Below are 23,944 nucleotides of genomic sequence, written 5' to 3'. Positions count from 1 at the left end.
TTATAATTATCATGCATCACCTCCTTAAGTACAATATCTGCATTATTTCCCTTTTTTAAAAAAGATGAACACAAAATATATTTCAAGATCCATACCAATGTCATCTGCGTCTACAGTGTTTTAAGGGACCTTGTCTTTCCTTAGTTATCTTCCTACTCTTAATGTATTCATAAACCATCCTTGATGTTATTTCCCAATATCTTTCAAGTCTGCTCCTTGCCTTCCTAATTACCTTTTTGATTTCCCCCTCCATTTTTATTCTCCTCAGCTTTCTGTAATTCTTGGTGTCAGCTATAAGCTTTTCTTTTCTGCCTTATCTTATGCTGTAAACAGTTGACATCTGGCAGCTGTACATTTGGGCATCTTATTCTTTTTCTCTGTGGGAACATGTTTACTCTGAACCTGTTTAATCTCCTCCTTGAATACTTATCAGTGCTCTGACACTGATTTATGCCCAAACATCTGCTTCCAGTCTACTTTTTTGACAAATTTTTCCTCAACTTAATAAAATTACTTTACCCCAATTTAGAACTCTAACTATTGCTTTGTCTTTGTCCTTTTCTGTAACTATGTTAAAACTACCAACAACACTCTTTCCCACTGCTACACGTTTCACCTGTCCAGCTTCACTTCTTATAACTAACTTCAGAGCTGCACTCTGTCTTTGTGCTTATTACATACAGGCTAAAAGTGTGGTTGAAACTCAAAGAAAGAAGCTGTAAGAATAGTGAAGGAATGAAGTAGAAGACGTGCTCATTTGCAGATAGAAAAATTAGCTAAATAGAAAAACAAAATAAAAGATATTGATGATAATTATATAGTTGAATGTTTTTAAAAGGACTTGTTTGGAAATGTGCGCTAGGTAAACCTATCGCTGTCACTTTGATCTAGGCTATGAATCACTGCTTCTAATCTAATTCTTGTGGTGACAAACATTTGGATACAAATAGGAATAGGATTTGAGCTAGTAACTGTTAATGTTGTGCTGGTGGTTTCGATGATCTTTCAGACTAATTTGAAATTTTACAGCTTGTTTGGACTGCACAAGAAGGTTATCAACGTTGTTCATAATTTGCTATCGAGTCATGATTCCGATCCTCGATATGCTGATGTAGATGTGAAAGCTCGGGTAGCCACATTATACTTACCGATAATTGGTATCATAATGGAGTCTGTGCCACAGCTATATGATTTCACAGGTAATTTAACCTTTTGCTGAGTCTCTTTGAAATTAGAAAAGTTGGTTGTTGCAAAGGAATGTAATAATATAGAGTGGATTGTTAGAATTCCATTGCATGGCCACTCACAAGGTTAACAAAGTTTGTCTTGCAAAAGTTGCACTTAAATGCTGCAATAAAATAGAAACACATTCCGAATTGTTTCTCATTAATATTGAGGGAAAATTAGTGGACTGCTGAAGGAACTAACAAGAGGGGTGACCAAAAACTTGGATTTAGATGTGCACTCAAAACCCTGAAGCTTATTCACGAGCAAGGAACAATTAAATCTAGTAGGGGTACTAATCCCATGAGTAAACCTGGCAACACACCAGATTAAAATGAGCTGCAGAACTCATTCATGACTTAACATCTCCTAATCTTTTCCACCTCCACATCAAGGAAAATGATAGTTAAGTTCAAGTTCAGAAGAATGCTTTAAAAAAGACATTGTCTTTATGAGACATCAGTAAACTGCAAAGTTCGAGGAGGGAAGACCTAAACATGCTGTGTATGATATTTATACAAACTGCTTTAACTCTTTTTATTTCTTCATGGGTGTGGGCATTACTGGCTAGATTGTGCATCTCAAATTGACTTTAAGAAGGTGCTGTTGAGCTGCCTTCTTGACTGGCTGTGGTCCATGTGTTGAAGGTCCACCCACAGTGCTGTTAGAGGGGAAGTTGACCCAGAATGGGAATTCATTGCATTTGTTCTTGTATTGAGAAGCAAAAGAAGTGTTTTGAAACTGTCAATCTTTAACTGCACTTGATCATTATTTCAGTGGTGACTGGAGTTAAAGTGCAATGAATTGCTGTTATATTCATTTTTCAGATTATTATCCCATATTCCTAATGGATGTGTACTTGAATTGATTAAAACACAAGAGGCCATAGTGCCTCCTTTAGAGTTGAACTGTCTAATAATATCCACACTCGAGGGGCACTTGATGAAATATTGGATCCTGTAGAATCTGTCGATTTTAAAAAATGTTTAATGTGAGCATCTCTGGTGAGGTCAACATTTGTTCTCCATTCTTAAATTGCCCATGAAGGTGGTGGTGAGCTGCCCTCTTGAACCATAGGCCATCTTGTGAGGGTACTTTGGAAGGGATTACTAGGATTTTGAAATAGTGATAGTAAAATAAAGTGTGTGGTTTGGAGGGGCATTTTTGCTTTATTCATTCATGAGTGTGGACAATCTGGCTGTTCTGGCATTTATTGCCTTTCCTTAAGTGCACTTGAACTGTGTGGTCTGCGAGGCTAGTCAAATTGTCAACCACAGTGCTGTGGGTCCGGAGTCACAGCTAGATCAGACGAGGTAAGGATGGCAGATTTTCTTTAGCCTTCCCTGAAGACTTTTGTAAATCAGATTTGTTTTTATGACAAATGAAAACACTTAGATAGTCACCATTAAGCTAACTGTTGCATGTTTCAGATTTTACTGAATATTTGCTTATATTTGAACCCACATCTCTTGAATAATAGTTGGGGGTTCAGGGTTACTCATCCGATGACCTTGCCACTATGCCACCTCCCTTCCACTTGCAGATGGTGGTGTTCCATGCTCTATACTCCCCTTATCCCTTGAGGTGATTACAGGTTTGAAAGTGTTGTCAGAGAACCCATGTTGATTTGTCACAGTGCATCTTGGATATATTATGCACTGCTGCCACTGTGCGTTTGTGGTGGAGCAAGTGGTTGTTTAAATTGAATGCTTGAGGTAATTTGGGTGCCGAGAGCATGAACTGATATATTCTGGATGATGTTGAGTTTCTTGAACGTTGTTGAAGATGCATCATCCAGGCAAGTGGAGAATAATCCATCTTATTCTGCCTTCCAGAGGGTGGACAGGCTTTGGGAAGTCTAGAGGTAAATTATGTGCCTTAGAATTCGCAGAGTCAGTCTACTCTTGCAACCACAGTAGATATATGGCTGGTCCAATTTAATTTGTTTTCCATGGTAACCTACAGGATTCTAACAGTGAGGGATTCATGGTAATGCATTGAATGTCAAGGAGTAATTGGTCATTGACTGGCATTTAAGTGATATGAACGTAACTTGTCACTTAGTCGCCAAAGCTTGAATTTTGTCCAGCTGTTGCTGCAAATAAGAATGGACTGCTTCATGATCCGAGCAAGTAGAAATCGTACTGAACATTGTACAGTCAGTGAATATCCCCATTTTTGACTTTATGATGGAGGGAAGGTCATTGATGGAGCAGCTGAAGATGATTGGGCAGAGGACACTAGCCTGAGGAACACGGGACTCTTGCGTGCAGTGGTAGTGTCTCTACCTCTATACCAAGAGACCCAGGTTCAAGTCCCACTTGCTCCAGAAATTTGGAATAACATCTCTGAACAAATTCGAAAATACCTCACCTGAGGAACTTCTGCAGTGACCTTCTGGGATTGAAATGATTAATTTCCAGCAGTCATAACCATCTTCCTTTGTGCTAGTATGACTCTGACTAGTGAGAGTTTTCCCCTAATTCGCAATGCTTTTGGTTTAGCAAGTCTCATTAATGCTATACTTTGTCATGTGCAGTCACTGTCACCTCTCTCTTGAATCACCAAATTGTTACATTGCAGAAGGAAGCCATTTGACCTATTGTACCTGCACTGTCTGTCTGAATAAGCATTGGGTTCCATTCTCTTGCTTTTTCTCTGTAATCCTGTACAAAGTGAAATCCAACCAGCAACAGGTAGCTGATTGGTTTGTGGAGTTGTGACCTGTTGTGAATAAGAGAGGCTGTTGGATATGACAACAATTATCTGATTGGATTCTAGGCAGCTGAACAGTTTGTGGGTTTGCAAAATACTGGCAGGAGCTTTTGAGACGGCTGCAGGGGCAGCTGGTGCATTTTTCTTTTCATAAAAACTCTGAAGCCTGAAGAATGCTGATTTATTTCTCCTCACCATGTGCTGTAAGCTGTAGCCTTCAATCAGTGACTAAGAAACTTTGCATGTTAGTGCATCATTCACTTGTGCCTCCTTGAAGAGGTGAAGTGAAACAAGAAAAGAGCTAAGACCAGTAGATATGTATGAATCCAAGCTCATCAATTCTAAAAGAGTCTCATTTCCCCATCACAGTGTCTCGGGCTGTTTAATCCATTTAAATGTTTTAGCACAAAACAAAAACACTTTTCTTGCTAGTAGAATGAACATAACCATGTTTTAATGAATAAATGGTTCAATCATCAGTTAATTTTGAAGGAATTTGATATTCATTTTGAGTTGGAAGGTATATTCCTTTATAACTTCATACTATCCCACCTCTTCCCTAGTTTCAGTTTTGGTGCCATGCAACAATCAATGATTATCATAAAAACCCAGGATAAAGGCAAATTACTGCGGATGCTGGAATCTGAATCTAAAAGATAAAATGCTGGAAAATCTCAGCGGGTCTGGCAGCATCTGTAAGGAGAGAAAAGAGCTGATGTTTCGAGTCTAACTGACCCTTTGTCAAAGCTTTTAGGCTCGAAACGTCAGCTCTTTTCTCTCCTTACAGATGCTGCCAGATCTGCTGAGATTTTCCAGCATTTTCTGTTTTGGTATTATAAAAACCCAGCTGTTTTACTAATATCCTTTAGGAAAATAAATCTGCTGTCCTTAGCCAGTCTGGCCTACATGTAACTCCAGACTACTACAATCTACTTGATTCTTAACTGCCCTCTGAAATGAACAATGTGTTGCACAACATGTATGCCCTTTGATGATTCCATAAACAAAAATACAACTTGTTCTGTAGTTGCGACTGGAACTCTTCTTATGTCCCTTTCTATTTATCTCTTTGTCCTCCTTTTTTTATGTCAAATCCACTTTTTACATTTTATGGGATGGATTTTCCTGGTACATTTAGGTGCTAAAGGAATTCTGTGATATCCAACATTGGCTCATGATCGATGTCAGTTGAGCCCACTTTTGGCACATTGTCTTCGGTAAGGTGTTGAAGTATGTTCTAGAAACAGCTGACCCAAGGATCAAGTCCCACCTCATAACCACAAAGTTGTGATATAAGCATTCTAACAGGTTGATATTTTTAAAATTGCCATGAAGAGATTGCATATTATTAAGGTGGATAACACTTCAATCAACAGCCTTTCCAAATGGGGGTAAAAAGTTGTTCTGAGGATTTGAATGCTACTTAAATTCATGCTCAGTTTTTAGTGTTGCCATGGAGATAAAGTGCATTTGAATAAGACATTGCAGATGCATCCGAAAATGACTTCAACAACACTGTATCAACACTTTTCCTGGAAATATTCTGAGTACTTCAACTATGGAGAATGAGTGCTATGCTATTCTACCTTACTGGAGCCCTGAAATGAGCCACCAGTAGAAAAGAGTGCTTTGTGTTGGGGATTTTGTGAGGGGTTGCCCTTGGTTTTGGGGAGGAATAGCAGAGGAGATGAGGCCTGTTGCAGCTGCAAAGAAAGGACGGGGAGTGTGACTTGGCTCCCTTTTCAACTCCACTGTTGGTACAGGAAATCCCCCCTCCTCTGTACTTCTTTCACCAACTGCATTTTGTATTTATAAAGCACCTTTCCTGTTGCAACATTCCCCAAGATGCCAGTAAGAGTATTATCAAACAAAATTTGACGTACAGTTGCACGCAGGACAGATGACCAAAAGCTAAGTCAAATCTATGTTTTATTTGAAGGTCTCTTAAAGGAGAAAAGAGAGGGAGAGAGATGTGATCGGGGGAAGGGTGGGGTTGGAATATCAGAGTTTGGGACTTTGGTGTTTGAAGGCATGGTCCCCATTTATGGAAGGATTAATTGTTGGCAATCATCAAGCGGTAAGAATTGAATGAGTGCCAACATCTCAGGTGCTTCTTATCTGGTAGTTAGCTACTGAGAGGTTAACCTTTCCAGAAGGCCTGGGTTCAAGCACAATCCGACATGTAGGTATGTTATAGCATATATGAACAGGTTTGTTTTCTTTTAACAGAAAGCCAGTTTTTGTCGGAAGTTGTTTCCAAGAGACTGTAAATCAGAAATAAGTCACAAGAGAGAAACTTACATCCAGTCTCCTAAAAAAATGACAAATCTGTCTAGGCAACATTTACACTTTAATTTTTGAATCAGTATTACTGGGGAGTTAGTTGCTCCAGAATGTTTTTTCAGAGGTAAACATTTCGGGTATGATATTAGATATTATCTTTTCCCCTTTCTTCTGCCTTCCTCTCTTACAAGAATCCCTCAATCAGCGAGGACGTCCCAATGTTGTAACTGCAGATGATTATGAGAGTGAAAGCAGCAACATGATCAATCAAACTGTCGCCATGGCAATCGCAGGAGCCTCAGTTCCACAGCTTTCCCGACCGAGTAGTTTCTTGCTGACTTCTGGGGTAACACAAACCTTTCTCTTTTTATTGCTAGGGAGTTTAAGTGAGAGCCGTAGGCTCAAATGCATCATCACCCATTTAAAAAAGAGTAGACAAGATTGAGCTCTTAACAGTTTTAAGGTTTTACCTAGAAACAAGGGCTAAGAGGATAAAGAGTTCCACTGTTTGATACTTTGTGAAAGAATTAGATAAGGAGCTGACTGTCGTGCCTTTAATGGACAGTAATTTGAGAACAAGATATTTAAAAAAAAGTAACTTGTACTTAATTATCTTCTGTTAAAGGACCACTCAATTTATGTTGCTAACTTTAAAGAGTGTCCCCTTATTGGGACTACTGGTCTTTTTGTTCCTGCCCTTCTTTAAAATGTCACTGTTTAGTTTATATTGTCTCTCGATCTTCCTACTGAAATGAAATACTTCATATTTTTCTCTTAATTTTCATCAGTCTCAACACCTGAAGCCTGTTTGATAGGAGGTTATGCTGAGGTTACTCAAAGTATGGTGAGAGAAGGCTCATGTAGAATGGATTGGCTGGGGTGACTAGTCTGTTTCGTTGTAACTTTATGCTAAGGCACTTCATAGCTGATTAGATACTTTGTCACTGTTGTAATGTATGGGATAATGGCAGCCAATTTGCTCAGAGCTATGTATCACAAACAGCTTATAGAGTCATAGAGATGTGCAGCATGGAAACAGACCCTTCAGTCCAACCTGTCCATGCCAACCAGGTATCCCAACACAATCTAGTCCCACCTGCCAGCACCCGGCCAATATTCCTCCAAACCCCTCCTATTCATATACCCATCCAAATGCTTCTTAAATGTTGCAATTGTACCAGCCTCCACCACATCCTCTGGCAGCTCATTCCATACACGTACCATTCTCTTCGTGAAAAAGTTGCCCCTTAGGTCTCTTTTATATCTTTCCCCTCTCACTCTAAACCTATGCCCTCTAGTTCTGGACTCCTTGACCCCAGGGAAAAGACTTTGCCCATTTATCCTATCCATGCCCCTCATAATTTTGTAAACCTCTATAAGGTCACCCCTCAGCCTCCGACGCTCCAGGGAAAACAGCCCCAGCCTGTTCAGCCTCTCCTGAGCTCAAATCCTCCAACCCTGGCAACATCCTTGTAAATCTTTTCTGAACCTTTTCAAGTTTCACAACATCTTTCTGATAGGAAGGAGACCAGAATTGCATGCAATATCCCAACAGTGGCCTAACCAATGTCCTGTACACCTGATCAGGTCCTGGGGATTTATCCACCTTTAACCGTTTCAAGACATCCAGCACTTCCTCCTCTGTAATCTGGACATTTTGCAAGATGTCACCATCTATTTCCCTATAGACTATATCTTACACATCCTTTCCACTGTAAGATAAATGATAAGATGATATGTTTGTGATACCATTTGAGGGATAGATTTTAGCTGGCATGTTGGGTGAATTGTCTCCCTTCAAACAGAATCTTTTATGTTCATTTAAGAGAGCAGATAACCTTATTACAGTTTCTAATTTGAAAGATTGTGCCTGCAGCAATGCAGTACTCCCGCAGTACTGCATGGACCTGTAATCTTTCTGGGGTGGCACTAAACCCAAAGATCTGACTCAGGCAGAAATGCTACCCTAACCCAAACTTAGACTTCCCAATTAGATTATCTAAGAACAGCAGTTATGAAATAGGAAATATAAAGGTGGGATACTGGAAATGGCAGAAAGCAAATGAGTGTTAGTCAATGATAGAATTTCAATAATACTTAGAAACCATAAAGTTGGAATATGAATAACAAATTTATTTCCTTGATTTGTTTTAGACAGGGCGCCAGTATACAGCTTTCTCAGCAGAATCAAGCCGCAGCTTGTTGATTTGCCTTCTCTGGGTTTTAAAAAATGCAGACAACATGATTTTACAAAAGTGGTTTGCAGATCTCTCCATTCTCCAACTAAACCGCCTGTTGGACTTGATGTATCTGTGTGTGTCATGCTTTGAATACAAGGTACAGTTGCAGCAGAAGCACTATAACTTTTGTGTTTCTTTTATGGTCTCTTTTAAAATCTGTTGAGAAGCTTGTACATTTCACACTTTGTCAACCATAAACAGTAGGGGCAACAGCAGAGGTACCACAATTGGTATGAGTTATTTCACTAGGGTGAAAGGTTTAAAACCATCTACATTCATGCTTTTGACTGTTACCCTTTGCTTTTTGCTGCAATGTTCACGTGTATATGGTTGTCAGATGAAGTTAGAATTGAACTTTTTTTCTGATGCACTCTGTGGTCAAATGCCTTACTAACACACTCTTTGTCCAAGTTCACCAGAAGACACCCCAAAAATGTAGCCACTTCTTGAATTTATCCCAGGAAAAATCAGCACTTGCAAAAAGAAGTAGCACAAAATTTGCACATAAGGGTTTAGGGGACAATTTCTTAACATTGACTAACCTTATGGTCAAATCAATACAGGGCAAGAAAGCTTTTGAACGAATGAATAGTCTGACATTCAAAAAATCGAAGGACATGAAAGCGAAACTTGAAGAAGCAATACTTGGGAGCATTGGCGCAAGGCAGGAGATGGTTCGTCGTAGTAGAGGGCAACTAGGTATATTAATCTGGTTCACTATCATTATTCTCGATTTACCTTTTTTTTGTCACTGTGTATTTGTCAGTCCCTGTTTGCGACAAAAAAACTGCAGATGCTGAAATCCAAACTAGACAAACAGGAGGCTGGAAGAACACGGCAAGCCACGCAGCATCAGGAGGTGGAGAAGTCGATGTTTAGGTGTAACCCTTCTTCATGACTGGGAGCGGGTGGAGGGGGATGCTGCAGGTACAGGAGGTGGCGGGGGCCGGGTGGTGTAGTGGGGGTAGATGAAGACAAGTAGAGGGTTCGACCTGATTAGTCAGTGGGAAGAATGACTCCGGTTGGTGGCAGGGAGGAGTGGAAGGAAGGGGGAGGGGCTGGGAAGGGAGTTGGGGGATGGGAAGGGAGGTTATTTGAAATTGGAAAACTCAGTGTTGAGTCCTCTGTGGTGTAGGCTGTCCAGGCGGAAGATGAGGTGTTGTTCCTCCAATTTGCATTGCGGTTCACTGTGGCAATGGAGGAGGCCGAGGATGGTCATATCAGAAAGGGAGTAGGAAGGGGACTTGAAATGGGCAGTGACTGGGAGGCCCGGTCAGCTCCTGCAGATCTGGCTGCGATGCTCAGCGAACCATTCCTTAAATTTACATTTGGACTTCCCGATGTAGAGAATACCACATCAGGAGCAATGTGTGGTCTTCTTTACATTGGGGAGACCGAACGTAACTTTAGAGACTGAGCATTGCAGCAGGGCCTGCAGGGGCCGACCGGACCTCCCAGTCACCACCCATTTCAAGTGCCCTTCCTACTCCCTTTCCGATATGACCATCATCGGCCTCCTCCATTTCCACAGTGAACCACACCACATGTTGGAGAAACAATACCTCATCTTCTGCCTGGGCAGCCTACAGCCTGGAGGATTCAACATTGAGCTCTCCAATTTTAAATAACCTCCCTTCCCATCCCCCGACTCCCTTTCCAGCTTCTCTCCCTCCCACTCCTCCCTGCCATCGACTGGATTCACTCTTCCCATAAACCAAACAGGTTGTACCCTCTACCTGTCTTCACCTATCGCCACCACCACCTGCCCCGCCACTCCTTTTATCTGCAGCTTCCTCTACCACCCACCTCCAGTCCTGAAGAAGGGTTACACCTGAAACATCGACTTCTCCACCTCCTGATGCTGCCTGGCTTATTGTGTGCTTCCAGCCTCCAGCATATCTCTGTTCTCCAAGCACAACTAATTTCACATGAATTCCAGTTAAACATTCACTGAAATGTTCATCATATTTAATGTTTTAGCAAATATACTTCTTGTTTAATACAATTCATCCTCTCTCTCACCCATTGCTGCATAAATGCAAGTCAGCTTCTCCAACACAGATTGGTTCAATCTGTATTGCAATACCTCTGTACCACATTTTACTCCATCTTCTTTTAAGCAAGAAATCTTTGTTCCTTTTAGACAGTAATAAATGGCAACGGTGGTTCCAAACCAGCCAATCCCAGAAATTTTCTTTGCTTTCACTACCTTCTGACCTTGTCTCTTTTCCATCCCATTTCGGTGTATTAGTTTTCGAAAATCTTCTTTGACTTTCACCTTTCTGCCTTTGAGAAGTCTGATTTTACCATGGGCAAATGCTTCATCTCAGAAATGATATTTCTGCATATTTGTTAAACTTTTTCTGTCACGTGTATATCTGATTTTGAATTGGTGATAAAATTTAACTGATCCTTGTATGGAGCTGACAGTTCATAATTTTTCACATCATCTTTTGGAGCAGAGCTTTGAACAGTAAGTGCTGTTTTGCCCTTTAAGCATCAGTCACTGTGACCTCAATATAATGCTCCATCTTTGTGCTTGATATGCAGAGCGAAGTCCTTCTGGAAGTGCATTTGGAAGCCAAGAAAATCTGAGATGGAGGAAAGATATGACCCACTGGCGACAAAATAGTGAAAAACTCGACAAGTGAGTTAAGTATTTGAAGATTAATTGACTTGTTGAGAAAACTGAAGCTCCAGTTTTGGCGCATAGAAGCAGATAGTTATCATTAACATTTCACATGTGTAATAAGGCTCTTTATGTTGGAGGTAATATTGTGCTAGAAATTTTGCAACTACTCTCAGTGAGTTCAGCTAAGGAAAGGTTGTTTTTGAAAAAAATAATACCAGAGTCTTTGTTCTTCCTAATAATTCAGATAACTGTTGTTGGAGAGTGAACATACAAAAGTGTCAGGTCAGGAACAGTTCGGACTTGGACTTGATGGAACAAATCTTACTGGTTCCACCGATGCAATTTAAGGGTGGAATCAGAGGGAAGGTTGAGCACTAGGGTGTTGCTTCCTTCTCTGACTGATCATGTTGGAGATGAGATGAAATGGATAATGGCCATCATTCCAGCAGAAGCTTAGGGGCTGATTGGTGATGCCCAGACAGCACCCCCCCCCCCCCCCTCCCTGAGGCTGAGGTTGGGCAGGTTTCTGATGGTGACTTGCCAGTGGTTGGCTAGGGGTCCTGGCTGAAAAGTCTCCTTCAGAGTTCCGAACTGCAGGGATTAGAGGAACCAAAACCGCAATGTCGCCCATGTTGTCAAAGACTGCCCCATAAACATGGTCATAAAGCTGTCCTTCCAAGCAGGTCCTCTGATTGGCCTGTAGTTTTGTGAGCTCAACAGCCACCTTTATTCAAATAGTTAATGTAGGAATGAGTAAGTAGGAAGCCACATCCCGTAAAGTTGCATGAGTGGGTGCCTGTAAGTGCTGCCCTGAGACCCAAAAGTTGTTCCAACCTACCACTTTCTCTAAAAATAATACGATCCTGCCTGGGGACTGCCATACTTTCCAAACTCATTGGTCTGCACAAGGAGAATGGGGACTTGCTGATAGTCTAGAAGAACCTGCCATATAGGAATCATACATGAGTTGAAAAGCAACTCTTTCATTTGCTTTCATGAGGTTGTAGAAGCAGATGTGAGAACACTGTTTAAAAAGCATTCAAACAGATACATGAACAGGCAGGGAATAGAAGAATATGAACCATGTGCATACAAGTAGGATTGGTTTAGAATAGTATCACATTGGTGGACCAAAGGGCCTGTCCTCTGCTGTATTGCACCATCTGCTTTTATTAATATGAAGTAGTTCCCACATTTCACTGATTTTATTCTATGTGAAGTGTTTGGAATATTTTAAGAGATGTAATGAGCCTTTTTACTATTTTCCTCTCCTGAAAGCGTAGAAATGATAAATATGATAGATATTCCATGAATGCCTGCATCTCTTCTACATCTTATCCATGGGCTACTTTATAATTTCAGTAGGCTGCTACAACACTGAAATGATTGTTGCTGAGCTTGAATCTTTCTTCACCTGACATTCTTGCATATTTGCTATCCACTAGGGTTTATTAAGTAGTGCTGGGCTAGAACCTTTGACTAACTTTGCTAATTTCATCTTGAGTCCATGAATTTTGTGACAATATTCTGTGCAGGTTGATGTAAGCCTATAATGAGCCCAATGGACTACTGTCCTTCTTATATCTTTCTATGCTTGTACTAAGCTTACCTTTAGTGCCACTGCCATGAACTTGTCTCATATTTGTTAGCTTAGCACAACTGAGGACAGAACCTCTTATTGTTCCCAGTCTGTATGGCTGACTACAACACAGATAGTAACTTTCACCAACTTAGTCAGTTCTGATTGTCAGTAGTAACCTTACTTTAACATTATTGGGTGTTAAGGTTTGTTCTTGTCCTGTCTTGCTGCCTATATCCTAACCCACAGCTGTAATTATTTCTTCACATGTGCTGTTTTGTTAAAGAAGCCAGAAATCTGTCAGGTATGGTAACACTAGCTGCTGCTTCCATCCCTGCTTCTGCATAATGTGGATGAAAAGAATAAAAGTTTGTAAATTCATCCCTTGGTTATATCTGGGATGAGATTACTTTCTATGTGGTGCATTAACCTGCTAGTGGAGGGTGTGTGTGTTTTTGCTTGTATTAATAATTATAGTGTGAGAACGGCAAGAAACTATTTCGCTCTCCTGAAAGCAAAGACATGATAAATATGATTGATATTCCATGAATGCCTGCATCCCTCCCATATCTATGGGGCTATTTTATTTGTTAAGTAGGCTGCTACACTGAAGTGTTAGTTGCTAAGCTTTATTTTGACATTCATGCATATTTGCTACCAAACTAGGGTTTATTGAATAGTGATGTGCAAGAAACTTTGACTAACTTTACTAATTTTAGCTGTAGTCTATGAATTTTGTGACAAGATTCAAAAATACAACATGTTTTGTAAGTGCTAGTACATTTTATAAAATGTTTATCTTTTGAATCTTCTGAATACTGCTTGGCAGTACAGAACTTCAGTATTACTAAAAAGGAAGCTTGTTCTCAAATAGCTTCTTGCACTCATCAGGATGGAATTTCAAGAATACCAAATCTCAGAGGAACATCACTTGATACTGTATGAGCAAACTTTGTAAGTTCACTCTGGTTGATTGAAGTATTACCATCGAGAATTAAACAAAAGCACGGAGGGTAATAATTCCTTTGTATAGTCTTTGAAACTTGGTATTCTTGCATCTGTTCCAATAAGAACAAGGTGTGAAACTTTGATAGGATGTCTCTTTTTACAATAATACTCCCCACTTTTAGTTGCCAATGCTAGTGTTGATTTTCAACTTTATCAAGAAAACTCATGTGTCGATATTTTGATGATGTTCCTGTTCTTTTTTAAAATTCCTCTGCATTTAAGCTCTAGTGGTATATTTTATGGATGCTGTAGATGATATGGCACTGAGTGTTTTTATCTAGGGGAGCATTTCATCTCAATACTGAGTGACAAAGTCATAACCATAACCACTCCTTATAAATTGTTTTACAATTTCAATACAAGCGCAGTGATGACGTCGCATATTTTGCCACACCCTTACCCAAAAGTCAATTCGCAAGGAAATTTCACTTCTTTTGCTGATCTTAGCTGGGGAATGGCAGGAAAGCTACAATTTACTGTCAGACATTTAAGATCCCTGTTCCTGATCACACTTTCGTGACACATGATGAGTTTGATTGTGGACAGTGATATGAGCTGTGATGGGCTGCCCAATCAAATTGAGTACAAACACTCATTATCATAATTCACGCATGTAAACTTTTTCCTTGGGTAGAATACTGAGGGTCGCTGGCATTTTTCATATCGTATCCCGGCATGAGTCAAGAAGTAAAGACAGAAATTAAAATAATGCAGGGTGCATGTTATTGAGTGTCTGAATGCCAAATAATGATTTGGTCTGAATCATGTTCATTTCCTACACTACTGCAATAATTATACATCAGAAGTACTTAATTGCCTTTAAAGCACTTTGTGATGACCAGTGGTCATGAAAGTTACTACAAATCCAAGTTTCTTTTTCTGAGATTGACATTTCATTTTTGGAAGTACTTCTTCCTAATAATTCTTTTTCTCAATATAAACTATGTCCCAACCCAAAAGATAGAACTGCTTCCTTTAATATACTGTCACTGAAATGGGCACCAAGAGGTTGTCTCTCTGATGCTCACAAATATTTTCTCATGTGTTGCAGCAACTTGTCTAATAGCAAGTTATAGGTGCAACCTTTTCCCTCTTTCCATGGTGTAGCATGTTGTGGCTCCAATACTCTTATATACCATGGCTTTGGGACATAACTATATTGTTAATAGCAGAACCACTTCCAACAGAAGTTATTTCTGTAAAATAACTTAGATCCATTCCCCCTTGATTTCATCCAAATTGTATAGCAGGGTAGATTTAGCAACTCTGGGATAACTGAAAAAATATTCAAAGATGATCAATTCAAATATCCAGACACTTTTACAAAATGGTTACTTTGCCTGTTCTCAGTAATATGATAGCCATTCATTTTGTTGCCAGTGATGCTTTGTCTTTGAAAGCTGAGACAAATCCACTAACCAAACAGTGTTCCCCACCTCCAAAGAAATTTACAATACTGTGTTTATATTACACTGGACCATAAAAATAGCGGAAACAGTTTTATCGCTGCAATAATTACAAGATGTTTATACCCCATAGTTCCGTTACCTGAGAAAGGAGATACAGAAAGAGGATTATATATTGTATTAGACAAAGTATTAGTCACATTTGCTTTGAATTTAGCTTAATATTGAAAGAGTGGAAGAGAAGCTGACACATTACAAATTGATGTTGACTAGAATGTAGTAACACACAAAATAACAAAGTTTTGAGTATATGCAAATGAGATCACATATGCTTTGAGGTGAGATAAAATTTTATAATTTTTCAGTCTAGTTTGCCTTAATGCTGCTATGGCCACTTATATGTATGCATTTTCTGCTGTCGAATCCAAATTATTTCACAAAATTAATGTTATAGGTAGAAAACTGATAGTACTGTTATCAAACTAAAGTGACCAGTGAACACCATGGAAGAATCAGCTTATCTTTACCTAAGTTGTTTGACTTATTCAGTCTTCTTGTGCGATTGCTGTTTGTGTGCTTTTGTTTCAATGCTTGAAAAATGTTTGCAGAATGCTTCCTCAGCATATGAGCCTGGTCATTGAAAGTTCTGGGGGAGTTCTGCTTGTGCTGGTCTGTTTGCTGATTTGCATGCAGCTTGAAGATAAAACACTAAAACTGCATTTACAGAAAAAGTGAAGCACGAATGAAGAAATGCAAAATTTGGCATTAACCTGTTCATATTTGATGTGATTTGTCCAATTGATCTGTTGTAAACAATACTTTATTTATATATAAATGAGGTTCTTTTTTGTTATTAATTTCATTTTTCTCTAAGCAGATAATAAGATATTTCCTGTTCATAATGGAACTACTTGTCTGACAATTTTACTTGTGACGCATACTGATTCTTATTATGCCAGTAATTGTAAGGTTGTCAGTGATGTCCCAAAGTGTAACTTTGTTGGTTCAGAGTAGGTTTTGTGATTGTACAATTGTACTTTACACTCAAACGTTCTTTGTTACTTGGTCAGATATTGCCAGTGAATATTTCATTCTTTTAACTCTTTTCTCTCTCTAGCATCTCTATTTGTTTACCCTCTGTTGAGATGCGTTGGTCTATTTTCATCTAGCTCTTTATTCCTCTCTATAGCTCTTCACTCATCCTGCCTCTCTGGGATGAACTGGATTGGCTCTGTAAATTATTTGTAAAAACATGTTTATACTTTTATTAAATGTTGTAGATAGAGTAATCATTTGCCACCCCTCACCATTTTTTCACATATTTATTTGCTCCCTCTGCTCCCATTTCATAGTATTCCCACCAGTCACAAATAAACAGTGTCATCAGTTGAAGGTTATTTTTTGCCTCTTTTAGTAGAAGACTTTGAGCTCACTAAGAACTACATATAAATGCTGTCTTTTGAATTTTCCAGCAAAACTCAGCATTGTATTGTATTTTGTTAGCTTTGTGCCTTTAAATCTGGTTTTGGGAGTTTCTATCACGTACATATTATCCCTCTTAAATGTAATCTGTTATAATGAGTTTTGAGAAGATTTGTAGCTCAGGTTGAGGTTTTGGATATAGGTTTGCTCGCTGAGCTTGGAGTTTCATTTCCAGACGTTTCGTTACCTTACTAAGTAACATCCTCAGTAGCTGAAAATGTGTTGCTGGAAAAGTGCAGCAGGTCAGGCAGCATCCAAAGAGCAGGAGAATCGACGTGGCTCATGCCCGAAGCGTCAATTCTCCTGCTCTTCGGCTGCTACGTGACCTGCTGCACTTTTCCAGCAACACATTTTCAGCTCTGATCTCCAGCATCTGCAGTCCTCACTTTCTCCTCGAACATCTTCAGTAGGCCTCATGCAAAGCAATGCTGAAATTCGTGCTTTCTATTTATATGTTTGAGTTTCTTTGGGTCGGTGGTGTCATTTCCTGTGGTGAAGTCACTTCCTGTTCCTTTTCTCAAGGGGTGGTAGATGGGGTCTAACTCGATGTGTTTGTTGATAGAGTTCCGGTTGGAACGCCATGCTTCTGGGAATTCTCATGTGAGTCTCTGTTTGGCTTGTCCTAGGATGGATGTGTTGTCCCAGTCGAAGTGGTGTTCTTCCTCATCCGTATGTGAGGATACTAGTGAGAGAGAGTCATGTCTTTTTATGGCTAGTTGGTGTTCATGTATCCTGGTGGCTAGGTTTCTGCCTGTTTGTCCAATGTAGTGTTTGTTACAGTCCTTGCACAGTATTCTATAAATGACGTTAGTTTTGCTCATTGTCTGTATAGGGTTTTTGAAGTTCATTAGCTGCTGTTTTAGTGTGTTGGTGGGTTTGTGGGCTACCATGATGCCAAGAGATCTGAGTAGTCTGGCAGTCATTTCCGAGATGTCTTTGATGTAGGGGAGAGTGGCTAGGGTTTCTGGATGTGTTTTGTCTGCTTGTTTGGGTTTGTTAATGAGAAATTGGCAGATTGTGTTCATTGGGTACCCATCCTTTTTGAATACACGGTATAGGTGATTTTCCTCTGCTCTGCATAGTTCCTCTGTGCTGCAGTGTGTATCAGCTTGTTGAAATAATGTTCTGCTGCAGCTTCGTTTGTGGATGTTGGGATGATTGCTTCTGTAGTTCAATATTTGGTCTGTGTGTGGTGTTTTCCTGTGGACTCTGGTTTGAAGTTTCCCTTTGGCTGTTCGCTCTACTGTGACATCTAGGAATGCCAGTTTGTTGTTGTTTTCCTCCTCTTTAGTGAATTTTATCTCAGTAAGGGTATTATTGATAGTCTTGAAGGTTTCCTCTAAATTGTTTTGTTTAGTGATGACAAAGGTGTCATCCACATAGTGGACCCAGAGTTTGAGTTGGATGGTTGGCAGAGCTGTTTGCTCAAGTCTCTGCATTACTGCCTCTGCTAAGAACCCTGATATCGGAGATGTCATGGGTATTCCATTGATTTGTCTGTAGTTCTTGTTGTTCAAGGTAGTCATCTGTTTCAGTCCTTTAGTATACGCGAACAGGACAGTATTCCAGATTAATTATCATCTCCTGTTGCTTGAGCCATTATCTTATTTTGCCGGCATTGTTATGATCCCAGCTGATTGGGATTCCAGAGTGAAAGCTAACTTGTTAGACCACAAGTTTTAATTTTGCAATTCAATTACTATGGTAATCAGTCACTGAACATACTCAGAGTGGGCTGTAAATGTATTTTAACAAAGAAAATAAGTTTATTATACACAAGCAAAGAAAACAAAGTTCTGTACAGTGATAAATTGGAAAGAACTTATCATAAACAGCAATAGGATTCAATCAAATTATTTTCTAAGTAATATCCTTGACAGATACTCAATGCTAATGAAACATCGCTCTCCTTCTTCACTTTAAAATTTCTTAATTAACTGATGAGGTTGTGTTTCTTTTTGACAACTTTCTGCACATTTATTAGATGTGATTCACTTCATGTTGTCTCTCACTGTGACATACAGATACAGGCTATAATGTCTGATTTTTCTTAGTGAATTCTAAGGAAAACGAAATAAAGCCTTTTTTTAGCCTTGTCTTCTTGGATTGATGAAACAGCTTAAGACTATTGATGAGCTGAAGATTGACAAATCTAAACAGCCCTTCTGCTGGGGTGAGACATTTCTTCTGAACTGCCAACTGCATCTGACCCCTGGAGTTCTCTTCAGGTCATAAAACCTCAAGTCACAAGAATAACAGCAATTATCTGACCAGTTTGCCTTTACAGTTATTCAGCTAAAGGTACATGATTTCTTGGAAAATCCATTTCCAGCTTATTGTTTCAATTACAACCTGACCCTGATTAAAAAGAAATTTCAAAGAACAAAATCCAAAAACTCATTTAGTTGCACTTTAGAATCTAAACAGTAACAATACATTAAAAAGCATCATCCTAGGTTATTTTACATATCCGCAATGTTGCTGCATTTAGGTGCAAAAACTATGGGGAAGCTGCTCATTTCCACTGAGAAACTTAAATGGACACTACTTCACACCATCCCTGGAGATCTTTTTATATTTTCAGCCAGACTTACATTTATTTTAGTGCTTTGCCAATTTTAGTTGTTTCACAGAATGTGGGTATCACTGGCAAGGTCAGCATTTGATGTACGTCATTCGTCTTGAGAAGGTGATGGTAAACTGCCACTTTGAACTGCTGTGGTCTGTCTTCTGCAAGTACACCCACAGTGCTGCTAGGAAGCATCTTCCAAGGTTTTGCTGCTGCAGCAGTGAAGAAATAGTTTTACAGTTCCAGTTGCTGCATCTTATTCTTTCAATGTGATATTGGTAACCTCCCACCTTGGCACCTTCAAACATGAATTCAGATATTAGCTGTCACTCCTTATCTGTTGACCTGTGTTGGATTCTCTTTTTCTCTTATGTCTCCAGTCAAAGTCTCACCATCGCACAAGGAACCTCCAAAAGCTTGGTTTTCCTCTTTTGCATCAACTAAGCAACCCTTGATTCTCTTTGAGGTCCAAACATCCACGGAAATTCTGACATTTATCTTGTATACCTGTACAGTGTAAGGTTTAATCCACCTTGGTGAGACTGTTCTCACATGTATCTTTTCTTGCCTATAATCACATCTAATGTCTTCATGTTTTGTTTCTACACTGTATATCCTTGGTGTCACCAACACCTGTCTTTGGTCCTTTCATTTTTACATCTATATGTTACCCATTGGTGATATCACTAAAAGTACAGTCTTTTGGTATTTTTTAATTTGTGGATATGGGCATGGACAAGACCATGATTATTGCCAACCCGTAATTGCCCTGAAGAATGTAGTGTTGAGCTGCCCTCTTGAAACGTTGCAGCCCTTAGGGTAGTAGGAACACCCACAGTGCTGTTAGGAAGGGAGCTCTAGGAGTTTGACTCCGCAAAATTGAAGGAATGATGATAAAATTCTAGTCAAGGTGGTATGTGGCTTGGAAGGGTAATTGCAGCTGGAGGTATCCCTGTTCACCTGCTGCCCTTGTCCTTCTAGGTGTTAGAGATCACTAGTTTGAGAGGTGCTGCTTTCAGAGATGCCTTGGTGAGTTACTGCAGAACACCTTGTATATGGTTCACACAGCTGCCACTCTGTTGTGATAGAGGAAAAGAATGTTGAAAATGTTAGGTCAGGTGCCAATCATGCAGGCTGCTTTGTACTGAATTATGTTGAGTTTCTTGAGTCTTGTTGGAGCTTCACCTATCCAGACAAGTGGGGAGTATTTCATCACACTCTTGACTTGTGTCTTGTAGATTGTGGTCAGGCTTTGGGCAGGAAGGAAGTGAATTACTTGCTGGGGAATACCCTGACCTGCTTTTGCTAGAATGGTACTTATGTGGTTGGCTGATTGCAGTTTCTGGTCAATGATAACCCCCACCAGGATATTGATAGTGGAGTTTCATTGATGGTAATGCCATTGAATGTAAAGGGATGCGTTCTTTCTTGTTGGAAGTGGTCATTGCCTGGTGTTGATGTAGCATGAATGTTATTTGCCACTTTTCAGTCCAAACATCAATGTTGTCCAGGTCGTGCTGTGAATGGACATGAACTCCTTCAGTATCTGAGGAGTTGGGAATAGCAATGAACACTGTGCTACTATCAGCCAATATCCACATTTCTGACCATACAAGGGATAGAAGGTCATTGATGAAGCATTAAATTTTCTCGGGCCTTGGACACTATCCTGACGAATCCCTGCAGAGATTATGATGATTGACGTCTACAAACTACAACATTCTGCTTTTATGCTAACAGTTACTCCAAACAGCGTAGAATTTTTCCCTTTCCCATTTGCTTCAGTTTCATTGGGGCTTCTTGATTTTACATTTGATCATGTGGATCAAATGCTGTCTGATCTCAAAGGCAATCATTCTCACCCTCTTTTGACGTTAGCTCTTTTGTTCATGTTTGGACCGGAATTGCACTGCGCGGCCAAGGTGAAATATAAACTGAGCCGGTAATTCTTTTGCAAATGCTGCTTGGTAGCACTGTTGATGCCTCTTTCTGTCACTCTGCTGATGATAGAGAGTCGACGTATGGAGTGGCAATTAACTAAGTTGGATTTGTGTTTTTTATCAACAGTATAAAACCAAGGCACTTTTCCACATGGTTGTGTAGATGCCCACAAAATACAAACAGACCAGTGGTGGATCTGTCTAGGTCTTGGAAGCAGTGGTAGTGAGGTTAAATGGAGAAACAAGAGCAGAGTGGTCCTACAAGCAGACAGACTGGTGACAGACATGTGTGGGATTTGGAAGCCGGAGCATGAGCGAGGTTGAAAGAATGGGTGAGAGTTTAGAGATCCCAGAAGTAAACAGGCAGTATAGCAACTTCAAAAAAATCAATGAATGAGGTCACAGGAGGACCAGTAATAATTTGTCGGAATTTCTATCTTATCTCTTGTGCCTTACTCTTGTGGATGTTACTAATATAGGTTAAGACAGTAAGTTCAACTTAAAACTTCACATAGATAATTAAAATTTTTGAAATTCAAATCTAAATTTCTTCACTTGATAGAATTAAGGGCTTATTGACATAAACAAAATAAGAATTTTTCAAGTGTTTACTCAAGTAGAAGTAAGAGTAAAATAAAAGCTGGGATGCATATAATATTTAGTTAAGTTATGTCTGGGGAGCTCATGCCCATGATTTGCTCATCTGCATTGTTTGGAAAGTCTTTGACACTCCCATCTGTCTGGATGACTGGGTATGCAAAAGGTGTCTCTGGCTGGAGCAACCCAAACTACAGTGCATTCATGAGGCTGAGAGGTTCATGGATAACTAATTTCAGAATGTGGTTCCCCTGCAGCTTAAGTAGCTGCAGGACAAAAATGAATGGGCAAAAGAAGGGGACCAGGCAAGTAATGGGGGCATCCCCCAAGTGCATCTCACCCACAAATTGTGTTTTGGACTTGGAAAACGGTGAGAATGAGACTTCCAATGTGGAGGCTATCAGAGCCAAGACCATGGCGCTGTGGCTGGTTCAGCCACTCAGCTGGAGTGCAAGAAAGTGAAAAGATAGAGATGATAGGAGATTCATTAGTGAGGTGTTTCTGCAGCAATAGATATGACTTCAGGATGGCATGTTGCCTGCCAGGGGCAAAGAAGTTGCAGAATGACTGCAGGGCATTCTGAAGAGGAAGGGTGAACTGCCAGAAGTTGTGACCTTCATTGGGATCAGTTACAAAGGAAGAAAGCTCCTGCAAACTGACTGTAGAGAGTGAGGTAAGGTATTGAAAAGTAGGTCTTTAAAGGTATTAAGCTTAATTTTATTCCAGGTGCCACACTGTTGTGAGTATAGAAATGGAAGGATAAATTTGTGGCTGGAGAAATGGTGCAGAAGCAAGTGCTTTAGATTCCTAAGGCATTGGGACCATTTCTGGTGGAGCTGGGACCTGTTCAAGTTGAACAGGTTACTTTAGAATCAAAATCAGACCAACATGTTACCTTTCTATTTTTTTGCAGTAATTACTTCTCTGAACTTTTCAGGAATGAAAGTGCATCAGTTTATGTCATTCCTTTTTCTATTAAAATTAATTTATCCTTGACTTCTTCTCCACCTTGTTCTTTCCAGAGCACTTGATTATTTTATATCCTCCCATCTTTCCCATCTACTATATTCCACTGTTCAAAACCTGAAATTATTGCCTTTTAAAGCTAATTGGCTGAATTTTATTTGGCTTTTTTTAAACCATCTTTTTTGAGCATGAACTTGTCCTCAATATAGTGTTTCGCAATTTAGAAAAACTGGAAAAGGCTGAGGTGATTTAGTAGGTACTTTTATCATTGCATTGGAAACATGGCTTTTCCAAATGCAAAATGTAGGATAAGTACAGGTGTGGTGTGGGATCAGAATAAAGGCACAGTCATGTGATTTGAATTTTTTTTATTGTTTTCTCAAGGAAACAGTAAGTGAATTCTATTTAAATATTGTCTTTAAATTGAATCCACAATAAAGCCTAATTTATGCTGAATCTAAAAGGAACCTTGTAATCAAGTCAAAACATTGAAGCTGCCATCCTTGTGCTTTGGGACAATCATTATCCTCCTGGTAGTTAATAAAAACTTAAGATAATAGAAATATATTTTTCAGAAACTGAATATTGAACAATATATTTATCAAAAAAACAGAGATGATGTTCAGTTGTAAACTTTGTGTAGTTTGATTCAGGGAAAATTGTATGCATTGACTGTTTCAGAAATGAAGCTCCATCTACTGTAGAAAAAGTAATTTTCTTCCTTGTCTCCAGATTATATTTCTCTTTTTGTTCTCCCAATGATATTGTGCTGGATCTGTGATTAACTGTGCAAATTAAAATACATATTTTTCACCTCTTCTTATGGCTGTGTATAAGTGCACTCTAATCTGAGCTATATATATCAGTGAACTCCCCTGTTTAAACCTGGAGTTAGTCAACTAAATGCAATCAAAAAAGTACTTGGAACCTATTTTTAAACATCAAATCATAAATTAAGAAAGGAACATTAATCATTGTTCTTGTTTTAAGTTGTTTCCTAGTGTGTTCTGTGAAACAAAAAAATCAAGAATATGCCTGTCTTAGCTTCTGCCCTCATAGAATAGTCTTTCCACTCTCACTGTCTAGGTTCACACATTTCGTTAGGCGCTGGAGTTTATCCTGCATTATTCCATAGAACTAGAGTAAGTCTGGAAGAGTATAGTAAAGGAAATAGAAAGCAAAACAGAATGAAATTGGTTTCAAAGACTACTTTCTAACACACAAAATATAAAATAAATATATACAACTTGTTAATCTTATAGATTGATTTAGTCTGCATTCTTAACCATAAATGTTAAAAAAT

General features: G+C 39.4%; 1 protein-coding gene across 9 annotated transcripts in view; it reads left to right on the top strand.

Moving 5' to 3' along the window:
- Positions 1 to 23,944, top strand: part of dock7 (dedicator of cytokinesis 7) — a 166,290-nt gene that overhangs the window by 95,620 nt on the left and 46,726 nt on the right. For all 9 annotated transcript variants that reach the window (XM_060830360.1, XM_060830359.1, XM_060830358.1 and 6 more), the window contains 5 exons: positions 1,030 to 1,199; positions 6,414 to 6,568; positions 8,377 to 8,559; positions 9,026 to 9,161; positions 11,013 to 11,109. In XM_060830360.1, the coding sequence (XP_060686343.1) occupies positions 1,030 to 1,199; positions 6,414 to 6,568; positions 8,377 to 8,559; positions 9,026 to 9,161; positions 11,013 to 11,109 (741 nt within the window). The remainder of the gene's footprint in view (positions 1 to 1,029; positions 1,200 to 6,413; positions 6,569 to 8,376; positions 8,560 to 9,025; positions 9,162 to 11,012; positions 11,110 to 23,944) is intronic.

This window comes from Hemiscyllium ocellatum, chromosome 9 (assembly GCF_020745735.1).
Source record: "Hemiscyllium ocellatum isolate sHemOce1 chromosome 9, sHemOce1.pat.X.cur, whole genome shotgun sequence".
Lineage (NCBI taxonomy): Eukaryota > Metazoa > Chordata > Chondrichthyes > Orectolobiformes > Hemiscylliidae > Hemiscyllium > Hemiscyllium ocellatum.
Note: the sequence above shows the minus strand (reverse complement) of the source record. Positions and strands in the feature narration are given on the sequence as shown.